The sequence below is a fragment of the Notolepis coatsorum genome, assembly GCF_963971535.1.
Source record: "Notolepis coatsorum genome assembly, chromosome: 13".
In the NCBI taxonomy this organism is placed as follows: Eukaryota; Metazoa; Chordata; class Actinopteri; order Aulopiformes; family Paralepididae; genus Notolepis; species Notolepis coatsorum.
Genome location: NC_140177.1, coordinates 31,848,091 through 31,867,322, shown reverse-complemented (window position 1 = coordinate 31,867,322; position 19,232 = coordinate 31,848,091). Strand labels below are relative to the sequence as shown.

The 19,232-nt window shown below is 43.1% G+C and overlaps 1 protein-coding gene across 1 annotated transcript in view; it reads left to right on the top strand.

Moving 5' to 3' along the window:
• The first annotated feature begins 5,454 nt into the window (after window positions 1-5,454).
• Window positions 5,455-19,232, top strand: part of LOC311238773 (guanine nucleotide exchange factor VAV3-like) — a 132,024-nt gene continuing 118,246 nt past the window's right edge. Inside the window, exons 1-2 of the mRNA XM_084326958.1 lie at window positions 5,455-5,833; window positions 15,749-15,865. Of these exons, the coding sequence (XP_084183084.1) occupies window positions 5,630-5,833; window positions 15,749-15,865 (321 nt within the window). The 5' untranslated portion in view covers window positions 5,455-5,629. The remainder of the gene's footprint in view (window positions 5,834-15,748; window positions 15,866-19,232) is intronic.

Sequence of the window (19,232 nt, the reverse complement as noted above, 5' to 3'; positions counted from 1 at the left end):
AATAGGCATACACACACCTACATATACACATAGTTGAGGTATAGGCTCTCACTGACACATATGGGGGATATACATGTACATAGGAGACACACACATACGTAGCTGAGACGCACATATATATGCACACCTGAGATATACACTCACATAGGGGGCGGAGGCACACATGGATACGAGACACACACAAGAGATAGGAGTACAGTCGCATACCTGGAAGATGCACACACACACACATGTGAGGCATGTACACATGCTTACGTACACAGCCCTCACCCAACCCACCCAACCCCACCCCACCAACCTCCTCCAATGTACAGTTTCTACGCCAAATGTATATACACTCCTTTTCTGGACACTTTTGTATCACAAACAGTACTGTATTTGCAAATCTGATATGTCATAAATGTATAGATGTAGCAGTACTGTCTATCTGTATGTCATGTATGTCATATATGTTATGATGAATTGAAAATGGGGGACCCTGATGTAAACAAGATGAAAGTCTTTCTCTGGTCTGCATCCCCTTAACAATTGTATGTATTGAGATGTACTGTACTGTACCCATTCTGCAATCTGTTAATAAACTTTTCAATCAATCAATCAATCAATTCAATCAATCAATCAATACACGTACCCACATACATATGTTGGAGACACACATGCATGCATGCTATCATGCACACCTACATGTGTCTGGGACGCTTTCTCTCACATGCAATATGGAGAAGGGTGGCATCCCGATAGAGGATGCAGCACATACCTGCTCGCAGGTAGATCGGTCTACATGCAAAGTATATATATCAGGGATGTATACGCACAATGTATAGTATAGTATTTTTCTTTTTTTCGTAAGTCTTTTTTATTTTCCATGTCAGTTGTACCCATTCTGCAATCTGTTAATAAACTTTTCAATCAATCAATCAATCAATTCAATCAATCAATCAATCAATACACGTACCCACATACATATGTTGGAGACACACATGCATGCATGCTATCATGCACACCTACATGTGTCTGGGACGCTTACCGAACACTGTGACCTCATTTTCTTCTTCTAAATTCATGCTATATTATGTTATTATGTTATTTGATACTATCTTGTCTAGCACAGTCTCTGGAGCGTAACAGTAAGAAGCATTTTGTATGAAAGTATTCTGTACTTCTGTATGACAACTATTAAAGAACTTGAACTTGAACTTGAGTTGTTAATGTATTTGTATGAGTCCTTTACATGTTTTGTATGTTCTTACAAAAAAGAAAAAGGCAAATCTTGGAAGTTGCATATGGTGATGTGGAAAGAGATGTTTTGAATATTGGAGAGATTTGTGCAAAAAATATCAAAAAAAAAAAAAAAAATTAAATGCGGGTGGTCGTGCCCGCAAAGATGTGCATAATACAATAGTAATAACATATAATAGAATCCAATAGAACGACATTGTGCAATAAAACAAGTAAACAGAGTAGGGCATATCGGTATATGTACATAAGTTATTTACAGAGCATGGTAGGACATGCTAGGTCCTGTGGTAGTGCAATATTAGCTACGGATGAGGCACTGGGTCTTTATGTACATGCTATATTGGTGGTACTGTCACTTCGGATTGCTACGACACATCTCTACTGCTTGTGACAGGCTGTGGTGCGTTCCAGACTTTACTCCTGTTGGGAAACTATAGCGATGGTCTGTGCTCACCACACTTTTCTTCGGCCTCCCCGCAGCGAGCCGTCGTCGACCCCCGAGCTTCATTTTACGACGGGCAACAGAGGTGGGTTGAGCCGCTATACTTGGCCCAGCACGGTTAGCGACTCGCCTGAGTGCGTGTGCACGTTTTGATGCATGGCTGATACCAGAGCGGCCGAAGGTGTGTAGCGCTGACAGCAGCTTGGAGGGATTCCCCTTCAGCTGATTGAAGGTCTTTATCATGGCTTTATCATCACCACCCTCTGTAGAGCCTCTTGCTCTGCCTTTGTGCAGCTGGATAACCACACAGACTTCACACAGACTGTCTGTACAATACTGCTGTAGGCCTATAATACTTATGTAAATAAGTAAGGCAATTGAAATATATCTGCAGTACAGCTCAATACACACAATTGTTAAGGGGATGCAGACCAGAGAAAGACTTCCGTCTTGTTTACATCAGGGTCCCCCATTTTCAATTCATCATAAATGTACAGTTCCCTCCCCCTTGTATATATTTACTGTATGTCACAAATGTAACAGTACTGCATGGTCTGCATCCCCTTAACAATTGTGTGTATTGAGCTGTACTGCATTCTGCAATCTGTTAATAAAGTTTTCAATCAATCAATCAATCAATCAATCAATCAATCAATCAATCAATCGGTCACTGTACCCATTCTGCAATCTGTTAATAAAGTTTTCAATCAATCAATCAATCAATCAATCAATCAATCGGTCAGGTCACGTGTACCCATTCTACAATCTGTTAATAAAGTTTTCAATCAATCAATCAGGGCCTGTGGTCACGTGTACCCATTCGGCAATCTGTTAATAAAGTTTTCAATCAATCAATCAATCTGTTAATAAAGTTTTCAATCAATCAATCAATGAATCAATGAATGAATCAATCAATCAATCAATCAATCAATCAATCAATCCCGCAGTGCAACGTGACCCAAATCATACGGCAATCTGTTAATAAAGTTTTCAATCAATCAATCAATCAATCCCGCAGTGCAACGTGCAACGTGACCCAAAATCACGTGACCAAAATCAGCCAATGGAAGCGAGGGGTTGCTATGTGCGGGCTTGTATGTGCGGGGCTTGTACGCGCTGGTCTCCGGAGCTGCAGCTGGGTACTATTGGACCCTGCGGGACGGGGTGCTGCTCTGCCAGCTGCTGAATAACCTCCGGCCCCACACCATCAACCTGAAGGAGATCAACCTGCGGCCACAGATGTCACAGGTAGAATGAATGAAATGAATGAATGAATGAATGAATGAAAACGTTCTTTAACAGATTGCAGAATGGGTACAATACAAGGGGATGCAGACCAGAGAAAGACGTTTGTCTTGTTTACATCAGGGTCCCCCATTTTCAATTCATAGTGACATTTATGGGCTGGCATAGGGACGTACATGACATACAGGATACAGGTATTTAGTACTGTTACATTTGTGACATATATACGATATTCAAATATACAGTAGGCCTACGCCTACTGTTACCCATAGATCCTGACAGAGTATAATGATGGGGAGGGGACTGTACAATAGGAGGGGGTGGGTGGGTGGGAGAGAAATATACGGTGGGGAGGAGACTGTACATTTACATAGACATTACCACTTCTCTAGTCTAGTCTTGAGTGTCTGCTTTCTGGACGGTGAACACAAAAACGGTGTGCATTTTTTTTTATTAATGGCCTACATAAAAACCTGCAAAATATATATATATATATATATATTTTAAGTAAATCCTATTGGAGTGGGAATATGTCAGACATCGTTTATTTCGCTGCTGATTGTGAACCTTATTAATTGGTTCCACTGCCACATCCGAGTGAAACAAGGTCGACATGCTCTCTGCTCTGGCACTGTGTCAAACATATAAAGTGCCAATATAAACACTGTAAGCAAGAGGCCACAGGCTGTTATTATAACAGATCATCAAGTTAGATCTGTTTTTTTCACTGATCCATTTCCCCCTAAATATAATTACAAAAAATCTGGTATAATTGTACAGTATCTTGTTCATATTATGCTTTTGTTTGTTTATTTATTTCATTTTACTTCTAATTTACATGCTATACTATGTTATTTTATTTCATACTTATCTTGTCTTGCACAGTCTCTGGAGCGTAACAGTAAGAAGCATTTTGTATAAAAGTATTCTGTACTTCTGTATGACAACTATTAAAGAAACTTGAAACTTGAAACTTGTGTAGTGTATCTTGTAGACCAGGCCCATTGCAAGTTGCTGTACTCTGTCGTCTCTAAGCCATCCTAGGTTGTCAAAGTGGGCAGGGGCTGTCGGAATGTAGAGTTAACATGTAGACCACTTATTTTATCAAACAAAAATAAAACACTTACAGCACCTTTAAATTAATTTACATTTGTATCACTCAGTGGTATGTATACTACATAATGTAGGCAATCATTTATGCAAACAATTTAAACACACAAACTGGTCTGCTCTATCTTTAGGCTACATTAAGTCCATCCTAGAGGCTAATCTCTCCTGTGACAAAATGGCATCCAATGTAATAAAAAAAGTCAACCAACGAACTCGATTCTTGTACCGGATCTCCTCTCTGGTAAACAAGAACACCCTGAAGACTCTGGCAGGAGCACTCATTCAGGGGTACTACGACTATGCTTGCACCTCATGGTACCAAAGCACCTCAAAGGCGCTAAAAACAAAATTACAAACATCTCAAAACAAACTGGTCAGACTACTGCTTGACCTTACTCCTAGAACCCACCTCACCCCTGCCCACTTCGACAACCTAGGATGGCTTAGAGTAGACGACAGAGTACAACAACTTGCAATGGGCCTGGTCTACAAGATACACTACACGACCAAGGTACCCATGTACATGTCAAAATACTTCCCAAAGGTCAGTGAATACCACGATCACAACACCAGAGGGAGCTCCACAAATCATGTCAAACCCAGATTCGGCTCAAATAAGGGACTAAACACGTTTCGCAATTATGCCACATCAATGTGGAACGCCCTACCCAAAGCTGTAAAGGAATGTGGATCACTACCCACTTTCAAAACCTCTCTCAAGGGACACCTACGGGAGACTGCAATTCAACACTGGCCCCTGTAAATATCCTAACCCAATCATTCCAACCCCCTCCAATGTACAGTCATTTACCTAGTATGGTTTTGTCAATAGTTCAATGTACAATTGTGTTTGTTTGTACAGTGTCTCCTCCCCCCCCCCCTCAATGTACAGTGTTACTTGTTTATACAGTATGCCCCCCGCCCCCCCCCCCCCCCCCCAACCACCTCCAATGTAAATTACCCAGTATGGTTGTCAATATCCCAATGTACCCAACCCCCCCCACCCAACCTCCAATGTACAGTTTCTACGTCAAATGTATATACTCCCTTTTCTTGACTCCTTCTGTATCACAAACAGTACTGTATTTGCAAATCTGGTATGTCATAAATGTATAGATGTAGCAGTACTGACTATCTGTATGTCATGTATGTCATATATGTCTATATGAATTGAAAATGGGGGACCCTGATGGAAACAAGACAAACGTCTTTCTCAGGTCTGCATCCCCTTAACAATTGTATGTATTGAGCCGTACTGTATTGTACCCATTCTGCAATCTGTTAAATAAAGTTTTCATTCATTCATTCATTCATAGAAAAACAGCACAAAATAAGTAGGAAGAGGAAGTCCATTTGAGCGCTGTTTGGTTTCACAGCAGCCAGAGCGCGGAGCTCATTCATCCACTGGTGACGCGCGATGCTGGAGTCTGGAGAGACCCATCTTCACAGAGGGCGCGTTTGTAAAGCGACAACATTGGTGTTTACTTTATACTGTTTATAATTAAGTTTATGTCGCGCACGGGTTTAAAGTAGAGGAACGGTTCCCCCTTTTTTTTGTCATTCGCCCGCTATTTATCATCGTTGTCCGACAGCATGGAATACTGGAGACAGTGCTCGTTGTGGCTGATCAGCTGCAATGTACTCCCGTCGAACCACCGCGTCACGGGGGCCACGGCACAGGTGTTCGACTTGGCCCAGACCCTGCGGGACGGGGTGCTGCTCTGCCAGCTGCTGAATAACCTCCGGCCCCACACCATCAACCTGAAGGAGATCAACCTGCGGCCACAGATGTCACAGGTAGAATGAATGAAATAAATGAATGAATGAATGAATGAAAACGTTCTTTAACAGATTGCAGAATGGGTACAATACAAGGGGATGCAGACCAGAGAAAGACGTTTGTCTTGTTTACATCAGGGTCCCCCATTTTCAATTCATAGTGACATTTATGGGCTGGCATAGGGACGTACATGACATACAGGATACAGGTATTTAGTACTGTTACATTTGTGACATATATACGATATTCAAATATACAGTAGGCCTACGCCTACTGTTACCCATAGATCCTGACAGAGTATAATGATGGGGAGGGGACTGTACAATAGGAGGGGGTGGGTGGGTGGGAGAGAAATATACGGTGGGGAGGAGACTGTACATTTACATAGACATTACCACTTCTCTAGTCTAGTCTTGAGTGTCTGCTTTCTGGACGGTGAACACAAAAACGGTGTGCATTTTTTTTTATTAATGGCCTACATAAAAACCTGCAAAATATATATATATATATATATATATTTTAAGTAAATCCTATTGGAGTGGGAATATGTCAGACATCGTTTATTTCGCTGCTGATTCTGAACCTTATTATTTGGTTCCACTGCCACATCCGAGTGAAACAAGGTCGACATGCTCTCTGCTCTGGCACTGTGTCAAACATATAAAGTGCCAATATAAACACTGTAAGCAAGAGGCCACAGGCCGTTATTATAACAGATCATCAAGTTAGATCTGTTTTTTTCACTGATCCATTTCCCCCTAAATATAATTACAAAAAATCTGGTATAATTGTACAGTATCTTGTTCATATTATGCTTTTGTTTGTTTATTTATTTCATTTTTGAACGATTCAATTGCGTCTCATGATCTTATCTGAGCGAGTGTGTGTCTCCGGTGCCCATGGGAACGGTCCTCTGTCTGGACCTCTCCTTCCTCCTTCAGAATCCCTCCCACTGTCACTGGAGAGGGCTGATAAAATCCTCACTTTGATCCACCCCTTAGTTACATACTAATGCTGTTTGTCCAGCAACTCGTTCGTTTAGCACTATAGTTTGTAGAGTAGACCAAGCTTGGAGGGGTTCACTTCCAGTTCCACGCAGCTTTTCGAAAACCTGTTTTTTTTTGTCCCCTCAAAAAATAATATGAAAAGACAACCCCCCCCCCCCTCCCACATAGGTATACAAATAAGGGAGTCAAAACATTATATCCTTCTTACCTGTAACTATATATTACCAACAAGAGCCTTACTGCATTATATTCCATTATATTTGTGTCAGTGGGTACCTGGATGTCTTTTCCTTTACATAAATAAAGACATTTCCACCATGAATTGATGCTGAAAAGGCACAAATTGGTGCATAAAAGTACACAGAATGCAGGAAATTAAGTGTTTGATCCTCAAGATTTCCTGGGGGAGGACCCCAATACCACCTGCTTAAAGTGCCCCCCCCCCCCCCCCCATGTTGAAACCAGGCCTACGCCCTTGAGTGTCCTCGTAGATTAAATACAATTGTACACAGTGTAGTGATTGAGTGCTACCGTACTACCTGTGTGGGTACAAAGAAAATGTAATCTGTAATCGGTACATAGACAACATCACAAGTCCAAGTGCTGATGTTTTTGCTGTTGTTCTATACCCTGCTGTGACTGTTTCACATCATGTGACGAGAGGGTCCTCTGTGGAGCTATGGGGGTAAATCTCCTTCAGTGTCACTACATTGAAAAGCAGAACAGTGAGAAACAAAAGAATCATCGATGTGGATGCATTATGCCTCATAATAATAAACTACTGCTGCAGAATCGTATCTTCAGAGATGGTACCGAAGACCAGATTTTGATCTGAGTAAAACGATGTTAAACCAGTGAGGAAGACCCTGCAACGTACACACAGTAAAACCAGTGAGGAAGACCCTGGCAACGTACACACAGTACGTCCAGGATAAGCATCATTACCACTTGAAAAACGCTTTAAAACGAGAATATATACTTAGGACTAAATACAGTGACTGTCCAATTTGCTTTTAAAGCAAGTCCATGGTCATTGGTAGAGGTTGGCAGTCTGAGAAAGAATTGGAGGCACTCTGTTTTTAAACGACAGTAACAACAATCCTTTATTTTTACGCAGGGGGGGTCACCGGCGTGTTTCGATTCTTAACGAGTCTTCCTCAGGGTCGGCGGTCCCCGCGTAAATAAATATTTAAACATTTACAATCAGAGCGCCTCAGCCTCTGCCAGATACTTCCTTTAAAAGCAAGATGGGTAATCCCTGTATTTATAGTAATCCTATATTACCTCCAACATAACCATCATTATACTCGTTGACCCAGTGCAGTACTCCCTATTCTTTCTACAAGAATACTTTCTTCAACAAATACATCTGCTGCTTCGTCCCACATCTGGCTGTTAAGGACTGAATGGGGGACGCGGGCCGTAACTGACTGACCGGTGAATAGCTTGACAGTGTATAGCCTGCAGCTCTAGGCCATGTGGGCCTGCAGCTCGAGAGAGAGCCATGTGGACTCCACATTTTAAATGGCCATTTCATTGTGTCCCGCTTTGACCCGACATCTTGCGAGAGTGGCAACACAGGCAGGACAGTATAATGGCTCGGAGGAGCGGAGCGTATAGTGCAGTGCAGTGTGAGTAAGTAAGCACTGCTGGTTTCACCCCCCTCCCCCCACACACACACACTCTGCATCTTAGCCATGGCTTCAGTGTAAAGTGAAAGACATGCATGGAGCGTAAAGTTAAATATGAATTAATATCATCTCATAGGCTAGTATACTGGAGAGAGAGAGAGAGAGAGCCAGTGAGAGTGAAAGAGAGTGGGATAGTGTTGTGTGTGTGTGAGAGAGAGAGAGAGAGATGGAGATAGAAAGAGAGAGAGAGAATATGAGAGTGAAAGAGAGAGTGAGAGTGTGTGTGTGAGAGAGAGAGATAGAGAGAGAGAGGTAGAGAGTGAGATAGTATGAGAGTGAAAGAGAGAGTGAGAGTGTGTGTGTGTGTGTGAGAGAGAGAGAGAGAGAGAGAGAGAGAGAGAGAGAGAGAGAGAGAGAGAGACTGAACTACCCTTTAAGTTTCAGAACATGGCCAGTGAAGCCATAGAGTCTGAGAAGCAGAAGCGTTGTAAGTGAAAGCGCATATTGGAGCTATGTGTCATTCATTGCAGTTAGTTAGGACCACAAATCTAATGACTTTATGAACCCACTCGTCCACTTCCCCCACAGAGGAAGAGGGCCCCCAGGGCCGCTGTGCTGGTGCAATCACAGAGGAAGAGGGCCCCCAGGGCCGCTGTGGTGGTGCATTAATCACAGGCGTCTCCACGATGAGCTGTGGTGATAAAGAGGGGCCTATCTATTCTCACATCCTCTAGAACAGATCATTATGGTACAACTCTGTATTTACTGCACACGTCAGAGTTGGGAAGTCACAGTTTACATGGGATTAGATTTATGATTTGAAAACAAAAACAGTAACAGGCGTTTAAAGATAAAATTGCATTTTATGCTACATTTTAAGATTATGCTACTATAATTTTAGATTGAAATAATAGTTATTCCCAGTGGTTAGTGATGCACGATATATCGGCCGGCGATATAATATCGGCCGATATGGCAGTTTTTTTTACACATTGGTATCAAGAAATAATTTTTTTACTTTTTTATAATTTTTTTTTTTACATGTTTTGGCCTTAAATAGTTTCAAAATATCAAGTCATTTCTGAAAATAAGTTACAAAAGTAAAAAAAAAAAAAGTGTTTTGGAAAATAGCTCTTTATTTGATTATCATAAAAAAGTGTTCTATACAGTGATATCGACATATGTAAATATCGGTATCGGTGAGAACAGCAATATTAATATCGGTTATCGGTGTAGGCCACAATTTTCACATCGGTGCATCACTACCAGTGGTACATTATTGAAATTGCAGTCAATTTAGAATGAAGTTTTATTGGAATAAATCGGCTATTTCACTCTATGGATTTCGGAGGCAAAGTTATCCAAAAGTCATTGAAAGTAACGAGATCACTTAATGACAGTAATAGCTGGTAATAGGCAAGCTAACCCCTAACGGACTACGTTTAGAAGTCACCCATCAGACCCTTCTGGTATCGAACCGAAATCTGTGATATTGCCAGATATTTAATGTCTTAGAAATCGAAGTTGTATTGTATCCTATTGGTAAAGCCTGATGTTTAAACCCTATATTCAGGAGCGTATTAATGTAGAAATTAATAAAAATTCATAACTAGTTGTAAAATCTTTTTATATATACCTAATGTCTCCTCTGTCCACATCAACTTTGGTAACATGGTGGGGAATACAACTGCCCTACGCTGTAATCATAGTAATCATAGTAATCATAATAATCAAAACTACCTACCTCATAGTATAGTCTACCCATATAACTCTGTATGATAGCATGTACAATAGTGCTGTGTGTATATACTATATATGTACATTTATATATATATATAATTTCGCTCCCTGCTTACCTACTCTCTCTGTGGGGCGGCGTGGCTCAGGGGTAGAGCGGGTTGTCCAATGATCCAAGGGTTGGTGGTTCGAATCCCGCTCAAGCCCATGTCCATCCCACTGCCGTTGTGTCCTTGGGCAAGACACTTAACCTACTTGCCTCGTATGAATGTGAATGAATGTTGGTGGTGGTCGGAGGGGCCGTAGGCGTTGATTATTCGCCACGCTTCCGTGAGTCTGCCTCAGGGCAGCTCTGGCTGCAATTGTAGCTTACCACCACCGGTATGACTGTGTATGAACGAATAATGGACTCTGTGAAGTGCTCTGGGTCAGTGAAGAGCGCTATATAAATCCAAGTCATTATTCATTATTATTATTACTCTTACTAAAGCATGCTGGCCAGTACGACTTACTACCTTATTGTCTGTATATCTGTATCACTGTACATATTAATACTACAACTCTGTACATACATCTGATTAGCACTACACTCAGTAGTTCTAATTAAATATTTTGTTATTTTTGTACCCAGTTTAATCATCTGTACATTGTATCTTACTATGTATATTACTATTGCACTTTACTGTTACATTTGCACTCTGGTTGGATGCCAGACTTACTTTCGTTGTACTGTACTCATGCTGTAGTATAATACATTTGAATCAAATCCAATCTAAATACACACTTAATGAATGAATTAATGAATTCAAACTTTATTTGGAACATGTGAAAAATTTGAATACATAAAAGAAGAAAACAATGCAACAACAAACCAAAATAGTTCAAACAAATAATCAATATTAACTTAACATGTCCGAATGGTATAGGAAGAAGTATAAACATTTAATCCTACCCTTCTCTACTATTCAGTGATTAATACTCATCAATAGACTTCCATATTATATCCTATTATATCCTAATATTTACTAGGGGTGGAACGGTACGCATTCGAACCGTGTACCGAACAATACACACATGCCCCGAACCGTGGAGGTCGTACAGTACGCATTCGGGGCATGTGTGTATTGTTCGGTTATATAACGTTACGTTAGCTATGAGCTAACTAACTTTAGCCGCGAGCTAACTAATGGAAGCTAACCGTGGAAACGCTCACAGAGAAGTGACTCCACGACACCAGTTCGATTAGTGGGGAAGGGGGGTATATTGAATGACGAGTTAATACTTTGACAAATGTTGCCTATATTTTTCAGTCAGTTCGGTCTTTGTGTGCCAAACATTATTAAAGGTAAACCTTTTTTTTTACCAAATAAATGAGAAGCATGTTTAAATCAGCAATGCCTCCCCTCTTGCTGTACCAAAATCTCTCCTAGCTCTAACCGTCACTGTCAAAATAATGTGCCTGATGTCAAATGGCCTCATTCTTTCAGTTTTTGCATGACTACGTCCTTGAGAATAACTGAAAAGTTGGATTATTTTTAGGCTATATATCTTATGTTGATGTATGGTATTTTTGGAGTGTAAAAAAATAAAATAAAAAAAAAAGTATACCGAACCGAAAACCGTAAACCTAAAACCGTGATACGAACCGAACCGTCGATTTTGTGAACCGTTCCACCCCTAATATTTACACATATACATTGACTATACACTTTACTATTTATGAAAATCTATTTATCTTGTAACCATGTATCGACCACACATACTGCCCTATACATATGAAGTGAAACCGACTTCCTGGTCCCACATATTCATCCACTCTAACTCCTGACTCCAGGACGTGGAAGCTTTTGTTTGCAATTCCCGCTCCCGGGCAGCGTGTCGAAGTGTCCTTGAGCAAGACACTTAACCCCTAACTGCTCCCGATGAGCAGGTTGGCACCTTGCATGGTTGCCTCTGCCGTCTCTGCCATGTGAATGTGTGAGGAATGGGTAAAATGTGAGGAACAAAATTGTGAAGCGCTTTGGATAAAAGCTGCTATATAAATGCACTATTTTATTTACCATTTACACCTGAATAATATTCTCTGTGACAGGTGTGTTGTCAGGGTAGAACAGACACGCACATGTCTTCATGCACTCAATGTTACATGAACTAATAAATTAAGGAGTAAAACTATGGAATAACTGTGACAAAGAAGTACAAATTTATAGTTCGATACATTTAAGAAATTATTCAAATATAAAGTGATACATAAATATAAAACCTTATTATTATCCTAATTATATTTTATTATAACATTACGGAAGCATATTGCTGCCACACCAGAAACAGAAAAAAAGATCAGTATCACGTTATATCGCGATAACTTATTGTTTTAACATCACGTTAACATCACGTTATAACGTGATAACGAAGGTTATTCTATAACCCTAGTTATATGAGTAATAGCGAGCGTTTTGCTCTATTGGAACTGTCCCTTTAATCATAACCTAAAATGAAAGCTTTCACCTCGTTTCACTGCCTGACCACTCCCACATCCGCTCCTATAAAGCGGGGTCATGGCTAGAGTTGTTCCGATACCGATACCGGTATCGGAAATGCCGCCGATACTGCCTAAAATGCTGGTATCGGTATCGGCGAGTACACGTAAATTCTAGCCTCCGATCCCATGATGTAATTTATCTCCTGCCGAGTCCTGCGGAGAGTGAGGATTATAAAATGAACATGTTTTAAAGTGTGATGCTGTGTCATTTTAACAGCAGATACACTTTCTTAAATTCCATTGTCCCCGACAGTGCAGTGTGACGGGGAGCTCGGACGGGAATCGGGATGTGTTTGGCTGGTGTTATGATAGCATTAGCTGGAAAGATAGCTAGTTGGAACAACATCCGCTTTTAACGTTACATCAAATCAGATGATCGCCTGCCTTTCTCCAGGACCTAACACTGTCCGTGACCGTCTATCAACAATAATGCACCCACGGTGAATTGTATTTAAGTTAAGTAGCTACGGACTAGCGTTAGCTGACTATTACTAACGTTATCTTAATGTCAATGCGGGAAGGCGAGCTAGGTCAGTTAGCTTAGCTTGATAACGTTACCGTGTCTAAAGTTGGTGCTATTCACATAATCCAGCAATAATGGCTGCAGACCTGCAAGCAAAGTACAGCAAGTGCCAAAGGATAAGAGTCTGAGGCGGAGTTTCAAAAGAGAATGTTGAATATTTATTTTGCATCAAAAATCACAACATGAACGTTCTATCTGCCACTAGCTTACAGACTGAATAGGGTATATCTGCAGAGCCACTGAGTAGCGAGTGCAACACCGTTTAATGTCCGTGTGGATCATTGGAGTAGGGTATATCTGCAGTGCTGCAGCCCATACTCATTGATTAATGATACTAATACAAATCTATACAATCACCTGTTGTTGAATAAATACCATACGTTCTAGTTATTACTAAAAAACAGTATAACAGTATCTGAAAAAAAAAAAAAAAAAGTATAATTTATATAATTCTTTAAAAAAAAAAATTTTATGCACTGGTATCGGATAAATATCGGTATCGGCCGATACCCAAAGCTTAGGTATCGGAATCGGATCGGAAAGGGAAAAATGGTATCGGAACATCTCTAGTCATGGCCATACAACAGCTCCTTCCCCAGTCTTTCACCGCCGAAACGGAAGACCGTGGGGTCCTCAGTGAGTCAGAGCAAAGCGCTCGCTATTACTCATATAACTAGGGTTATAGAATAACCTTCGTTATAGCTTACGCTTTGCTCTATTGGAACACAAGAGCTGAGCAGAGCGTAAGCCCGACAGATGCACCCGCTGAGGTCCCCTACAACCATCAGAACCGGGGAGGTTTTGCTCACGTCCGTTCCCTGGTGGCGTGTGGGATGCGCGTCTGAGTAGTCGCGGGCCCTTCTAAACAAAGGTAAGTCCCACGGTCTGCTCACCCTGTGCGTTTGAGGTGCTAAACCCTCTTCGCACAGTCGGGTCCGGTCTCCCTCCCGTCCCCTCCCCGGATTCTGATGGTTGTAGGGGACCTCAGCGGGTACATCTGTCGGGCTCTCCGCTCTACTCCGCTCTTGTGTTCCAATAGAGCAGAGCGTAAAGCCATATGAAATATAACGAAGGTTATCCTATAACCCTAGTTATATGAATATGGCGAGCGCTCTGCTCTGACTCACTGAGGTCCCCATGTGTCTTCCATTTCGGCGGTGAAAGACTGGGGAAGGAGCTGGTAGTATGGCCATGGCCCCGCTTATATGTGAGCGGATGTGGGTGTGGCCAGGCAGGTGTAGGTGCATGCATGTGGTTGAAAGTTTTCATAATAGCATATGATTAAAGGGACAGTTCCAATAGAGCAGAGCGCTCGCCATATTCATATAACTAGGGTTATAGGATAACCTTCGTTTTTGCAAAATTATGTACAGAATTATGTTTTTTTCTTCGTTTTTTTTGTAAATAATGTAATGTAAAAAGGGTAGGCAATTATAAGCCTCGGCTTCAGCCTACACCTTTTCGGTCATTTTCTTTCTTTTATACATTTTCTACTACTGTACATTGCTTTGTAAAACAGGACCGAAATAAAATCATTCATTCATTCATTCATAATATTGGTCCCTGCTTGAAGAGAGTCCCAAATGGAAACGTTGCATTGAAGAATACAGAGTAAGTGATGACAGTCAGTGGGTGCCCTTACTCCTCACAGCCTCCCTGTACCTGTACATGTACCTACCTACATACGTGATCACGGACAGTTAGAATCTAGTGAAACGAACTGAACCAAGCCAAACTCAACCAAACTGAACTGAACTCAACCTAACCTAATCTAACCTAAACTCTAATGACACAAACAAGGTCTAGAGCTGCTCCATTTACTGTGTAGCATGTTGGGGAAGCTGACTTTGTGGAACAAAGAAGTTGTATTATTATGCACATCCCCGTAATTCCATTGCTTATGTCATCGCTCTACTTCTCAGCAGTTAAAACAGTGTTTGGCCTGAAATGCAATTTGAAATGCTGTGAGGTACAAAACCCTGCTGAAGCATTAGTGTGTGGGCTCTTTATGGATACTTATTAACATTGTGAACTCATAGACTGTTTAGACTCATTAGAATACTACCTATGTTCCCACGTAAAAGAACATGCTGATTTCTGCCACGGTGTCCACAAAGTTGGTTTCCTTATTCACTGTCAACGGAGCCGCTCAAGAAATTGACATTGCAGATTGTAATCATGGCCTGCTTGTTTCAAGCTGAGGGTAATAGGCCTATTTGGTTATGTACACACATCTTGAATAAACTGTCCCATGATCGTAGCAATAACTCGTGCAACTTATGTATATAAGGGTGTATTTCTGTTTTATTTGGTAAAATAACATAGTATAACAGATGCCTGATTTAATACATTAAGTATATATAACAAAATAACAAATTGTAGGTCCAAAATAATCTTGTAGTTCCCCTTTAGAATGTGCCATTTGCCTGCATGTTTCATGCGTGCAATTTTATTTGATTGAATTTAATTGAAGTGTATATTTCCTCACCCAGTTCCTGTGCTTGAAGAACATCCGGACGTTCCTGATGTCATGCTGTGAGGTGTTTGGGATGAAGAAGGTTGACTTATTCGAGGCCTTCGACCTCTTCGATGTCCGGGACTTTGGAAAGGTAACGTCAAGGCTGTGTGTAACTGAGGGGTACAATTCCCTGACTGTATTGATAAGTATGGTATCATTAAACCACTACTGAGTTATGTACATTACTACTGGCCATACAGTACACAGGTATATGTGATGAACACCCACACAATAACACGGCTTAACAAAGAAAGTCCTGTTTGGAATATTTATTAGAAGAGCAGCAATATTATATTACAGTATTGAGAATTAGAGTCGCGCTTGTAAGGCGAAGAATGTGCATGAATAGGTCAAGAGCGTAAGTCCATGAGCATATTACGATGGATATAATTAATACCACCTGTAGCATAAGAATTATATAAGGCACACTCGTAGGTCAGCTGGAGATACTAAGGGGGTTCCCTCCGGTTGTAAGCCAGCAGGGGAGAGGAATGTTCGGGAGCAAAAGTCTGGATCAACGAGGAATCAATAAGCTCCAGCTACGGGAGGCGGTACATAATACTCCCCTTGATCGGCAGACAAAAGCAGCAACTATAATCCAAGTATGCGGGACAGCCTGGATGAAAGCCAGCCAGCCTCTTCCTAGAGACGGGCTCGAGTGATGCTCCTCACGGGTAAATCCCACACAGCAGTGGGGTAGACGGTTCTCTGCTCCAGCAGCCACAGTACCAAAGCAATAATAATCCAGCCGGAAAAGGCTCTGCATTTGCCGGTGTAGATTCTCCTGTGCACGGTACTTCACATTTAACTAGGTCGAACTTGACGTTATTTCACTAAGCTCTGACACTTTTACTATCCTATTCGCACGCGGTTATAAGTGCTCTATTTAGACGCAAAGTTGCTCACTTCACTTGGTCGTTGACTCGTGATGAAGGCTTCAACTTGTTGGGTTAACTCGTTTGAGGGTAACTAACTGCTGTATCCACCTGCAACGTATTTATACGTAAGGTGAATAATCTAGTGCCAACCTCAGTTCTGTCTCGTATTACTGCGCAAACCTGAGCATGTTGAGACAAGCCTTGGCGGTGGCTTTGAACTCGGCATTGGGGGTATGGCCGTGGCGCCTAGGGGGTCGCTGTCCAATAGGAGAACGAATATTATGGTCTGGCTCTGGCCTGTACCTGGGTAAAGGGATATTCCGTGTATATGTACAAAGAATATACAAGGGATATCAGACGATATACAAATATTATACATGGGATCTCAAGCAATAAATATATATATTCGGTTTAGTCTGACCCTTTGTAACAGCCGCCTCCTAATTAGTCCGCACCTAATTAGATAAGCAGAGACAGATTAACCGCCTTGTCCACTACTCAATGTCCGTTGTGAGGAGTAGGGCAATTCACAAAGTCAGGGGGTCATGGTCGTCATTAAGAGAGTCGGGGAGCCTTGGCAACTCTATCAGCCTCGCCACGGGTCGGGTGTATGTCCGCCCCTGGACGAGAACTTCTGCCGCTCTGACCTTTCCGTCGGCACCAGTGATCACTTTGCTTACGCGGCCGGCCGGCCACGCAGCTCGGGGTAGTGACTGGTCTATGATCACGACGACTGTGTCCACTTTTAAGTTGTCCCCGTCCTTGACCCGCTTCTGACGGGCTGGAAGGGATGGAGGGTGGGTTAGGAGGAAGCGGGCCTGAGACTGCTTTGATCTGTGCTTGGCTGTGCCTCCACCTGTTTCTCTTGTTTGGTCTGTACCCCGTCTGAGGAGGGGCCGGTTCCGGCCGCCCCATCAAGGAGTCGCTTGGGGTGGTGGGTTCGAGGTCAGCTACGTCTGGAGCGCAGCTGATGGGGGTGGAGTTCGGAACTCCCTCTTGTGCCCACGGTTCTCTCACAGGCCTCTCGCCTAATGTCAATAGCCTCTCAACGGGCTGTACGGGAGAGTGGCCGGTGTCGCTCACCTTTGTGTGTAGGCAGCGTGTAGACGTGGGTTGACTGTCAAGTCCGTAGAGGGGGCCCTGGAGCGTCCACCCCAGTCGGGTCTGAACCGCGACTGGGCATCCTTTGGGTCCGATGTGGGCCGCCTCAATTGGGAGAATGAGGTCCGCGTGGTCGGAGCCGATGAGCAGGGTCGGTGTGGCGCCGTCGATAAGCGGTATAGGTAGTTGACGTAGGTGCACATACTTCGCCATCAGCTGTGGGATGGGGTAGGTGTACTGTGACAGGCCTATGTCGTGGCTGGTGAAGACGTTGGTAATACTATACTGCTTCTCTGGCTGGTCCACCGCTGCTATCTTGAAGGAGACATTTTTACCCTTTATGGTCTTCTGGTCTCTTCTGATGGTACGTATGGTCATTGTTCCTTTGGCACCCCGCAGACCCAGCTGGGCTGCGGCGGAAGCGAGGAGGAGAGTCTTTTCAGACCCATCGTCTAGGACGGCGTAAGTGTCCAGGACCTTGTCCTCGTAGCTCAGGAGCACTCTGACCAGTTTGATGAGCACTCGGGGGTTCCCGCTATGCTGGTCTATATGGAGCACTCCTGTTGGTCGGTTGCCTTGGATCTTCTGGAGTGGTGCCGACTCGCGGTCGTCCGAGTGGCACCGTGACTCCCAGTGTCTGCTGTAGCAGTCGGGACACCAGGGGGCGGTCTGGTGGGTCTTCGGTACTGGTGCCACCGCCTCGGCCTGGTACATTACCGTGACGGGCCCACTTTGTTGTCCTGGCGGACGCCTGTTGATGTCATGCAGGACCTCCAAGTGGGCGCCGCCGCACCTGCTGCACTTCTTCTTCAAGCGGCACTCCGCTGCCATATGGCTGCGCGCGCAGCGGAAGCAGCGGCGGTGGTCTTTGATCCACTGACTCACTTCGTCCGTGGTCAGCTTCTTGAAAGGGTCGCATTGATACAGCCGATGTTCCCCTTCACAGTACTGGCATTCAATCTTCCACTCCTCTTTCGTCGAGGGGGTGTTGTGGTTCTTGTGCTGCGGTACTGATTCGGCTTGGTGCATAACGGTCACCGACCGGCGGTTATCATTTGATCCCCGAGGTCCTGGTCTTGGGCTTGGTCCACTCCACACGAACGTGTCCAGTCGTAGGCTGCTGACTTCTCTCGCGAGGAAGTCAGATAAGTCTAGGAGGGATGCCTCTGGGCCGTTGGGGTCGCGGTGGTCTCTCTGCCGCCGAAAACGCTCTTGTCGGCCGGGAGGGAGCTTCTCTAATATCCTTTCTACATTAGAGTTAGCGTACAGTTCGTATATCCCTTTTTCCTTTTGGGACCCCAGCATCCCTACCAGGGACTGTACCTTGATAGAGAGGTCATCCAATGCTCTGTTGTCTCTGGCTGGGGGGAGGCGGTCGATATCTCTTATTTCCTGTATCACGTAGTCCCATATGCGTCCATAACGTTGGTCGAGGGCTACTAGAGCCGCGGTGTATGGGGTACTTGAGTTGGAATATGC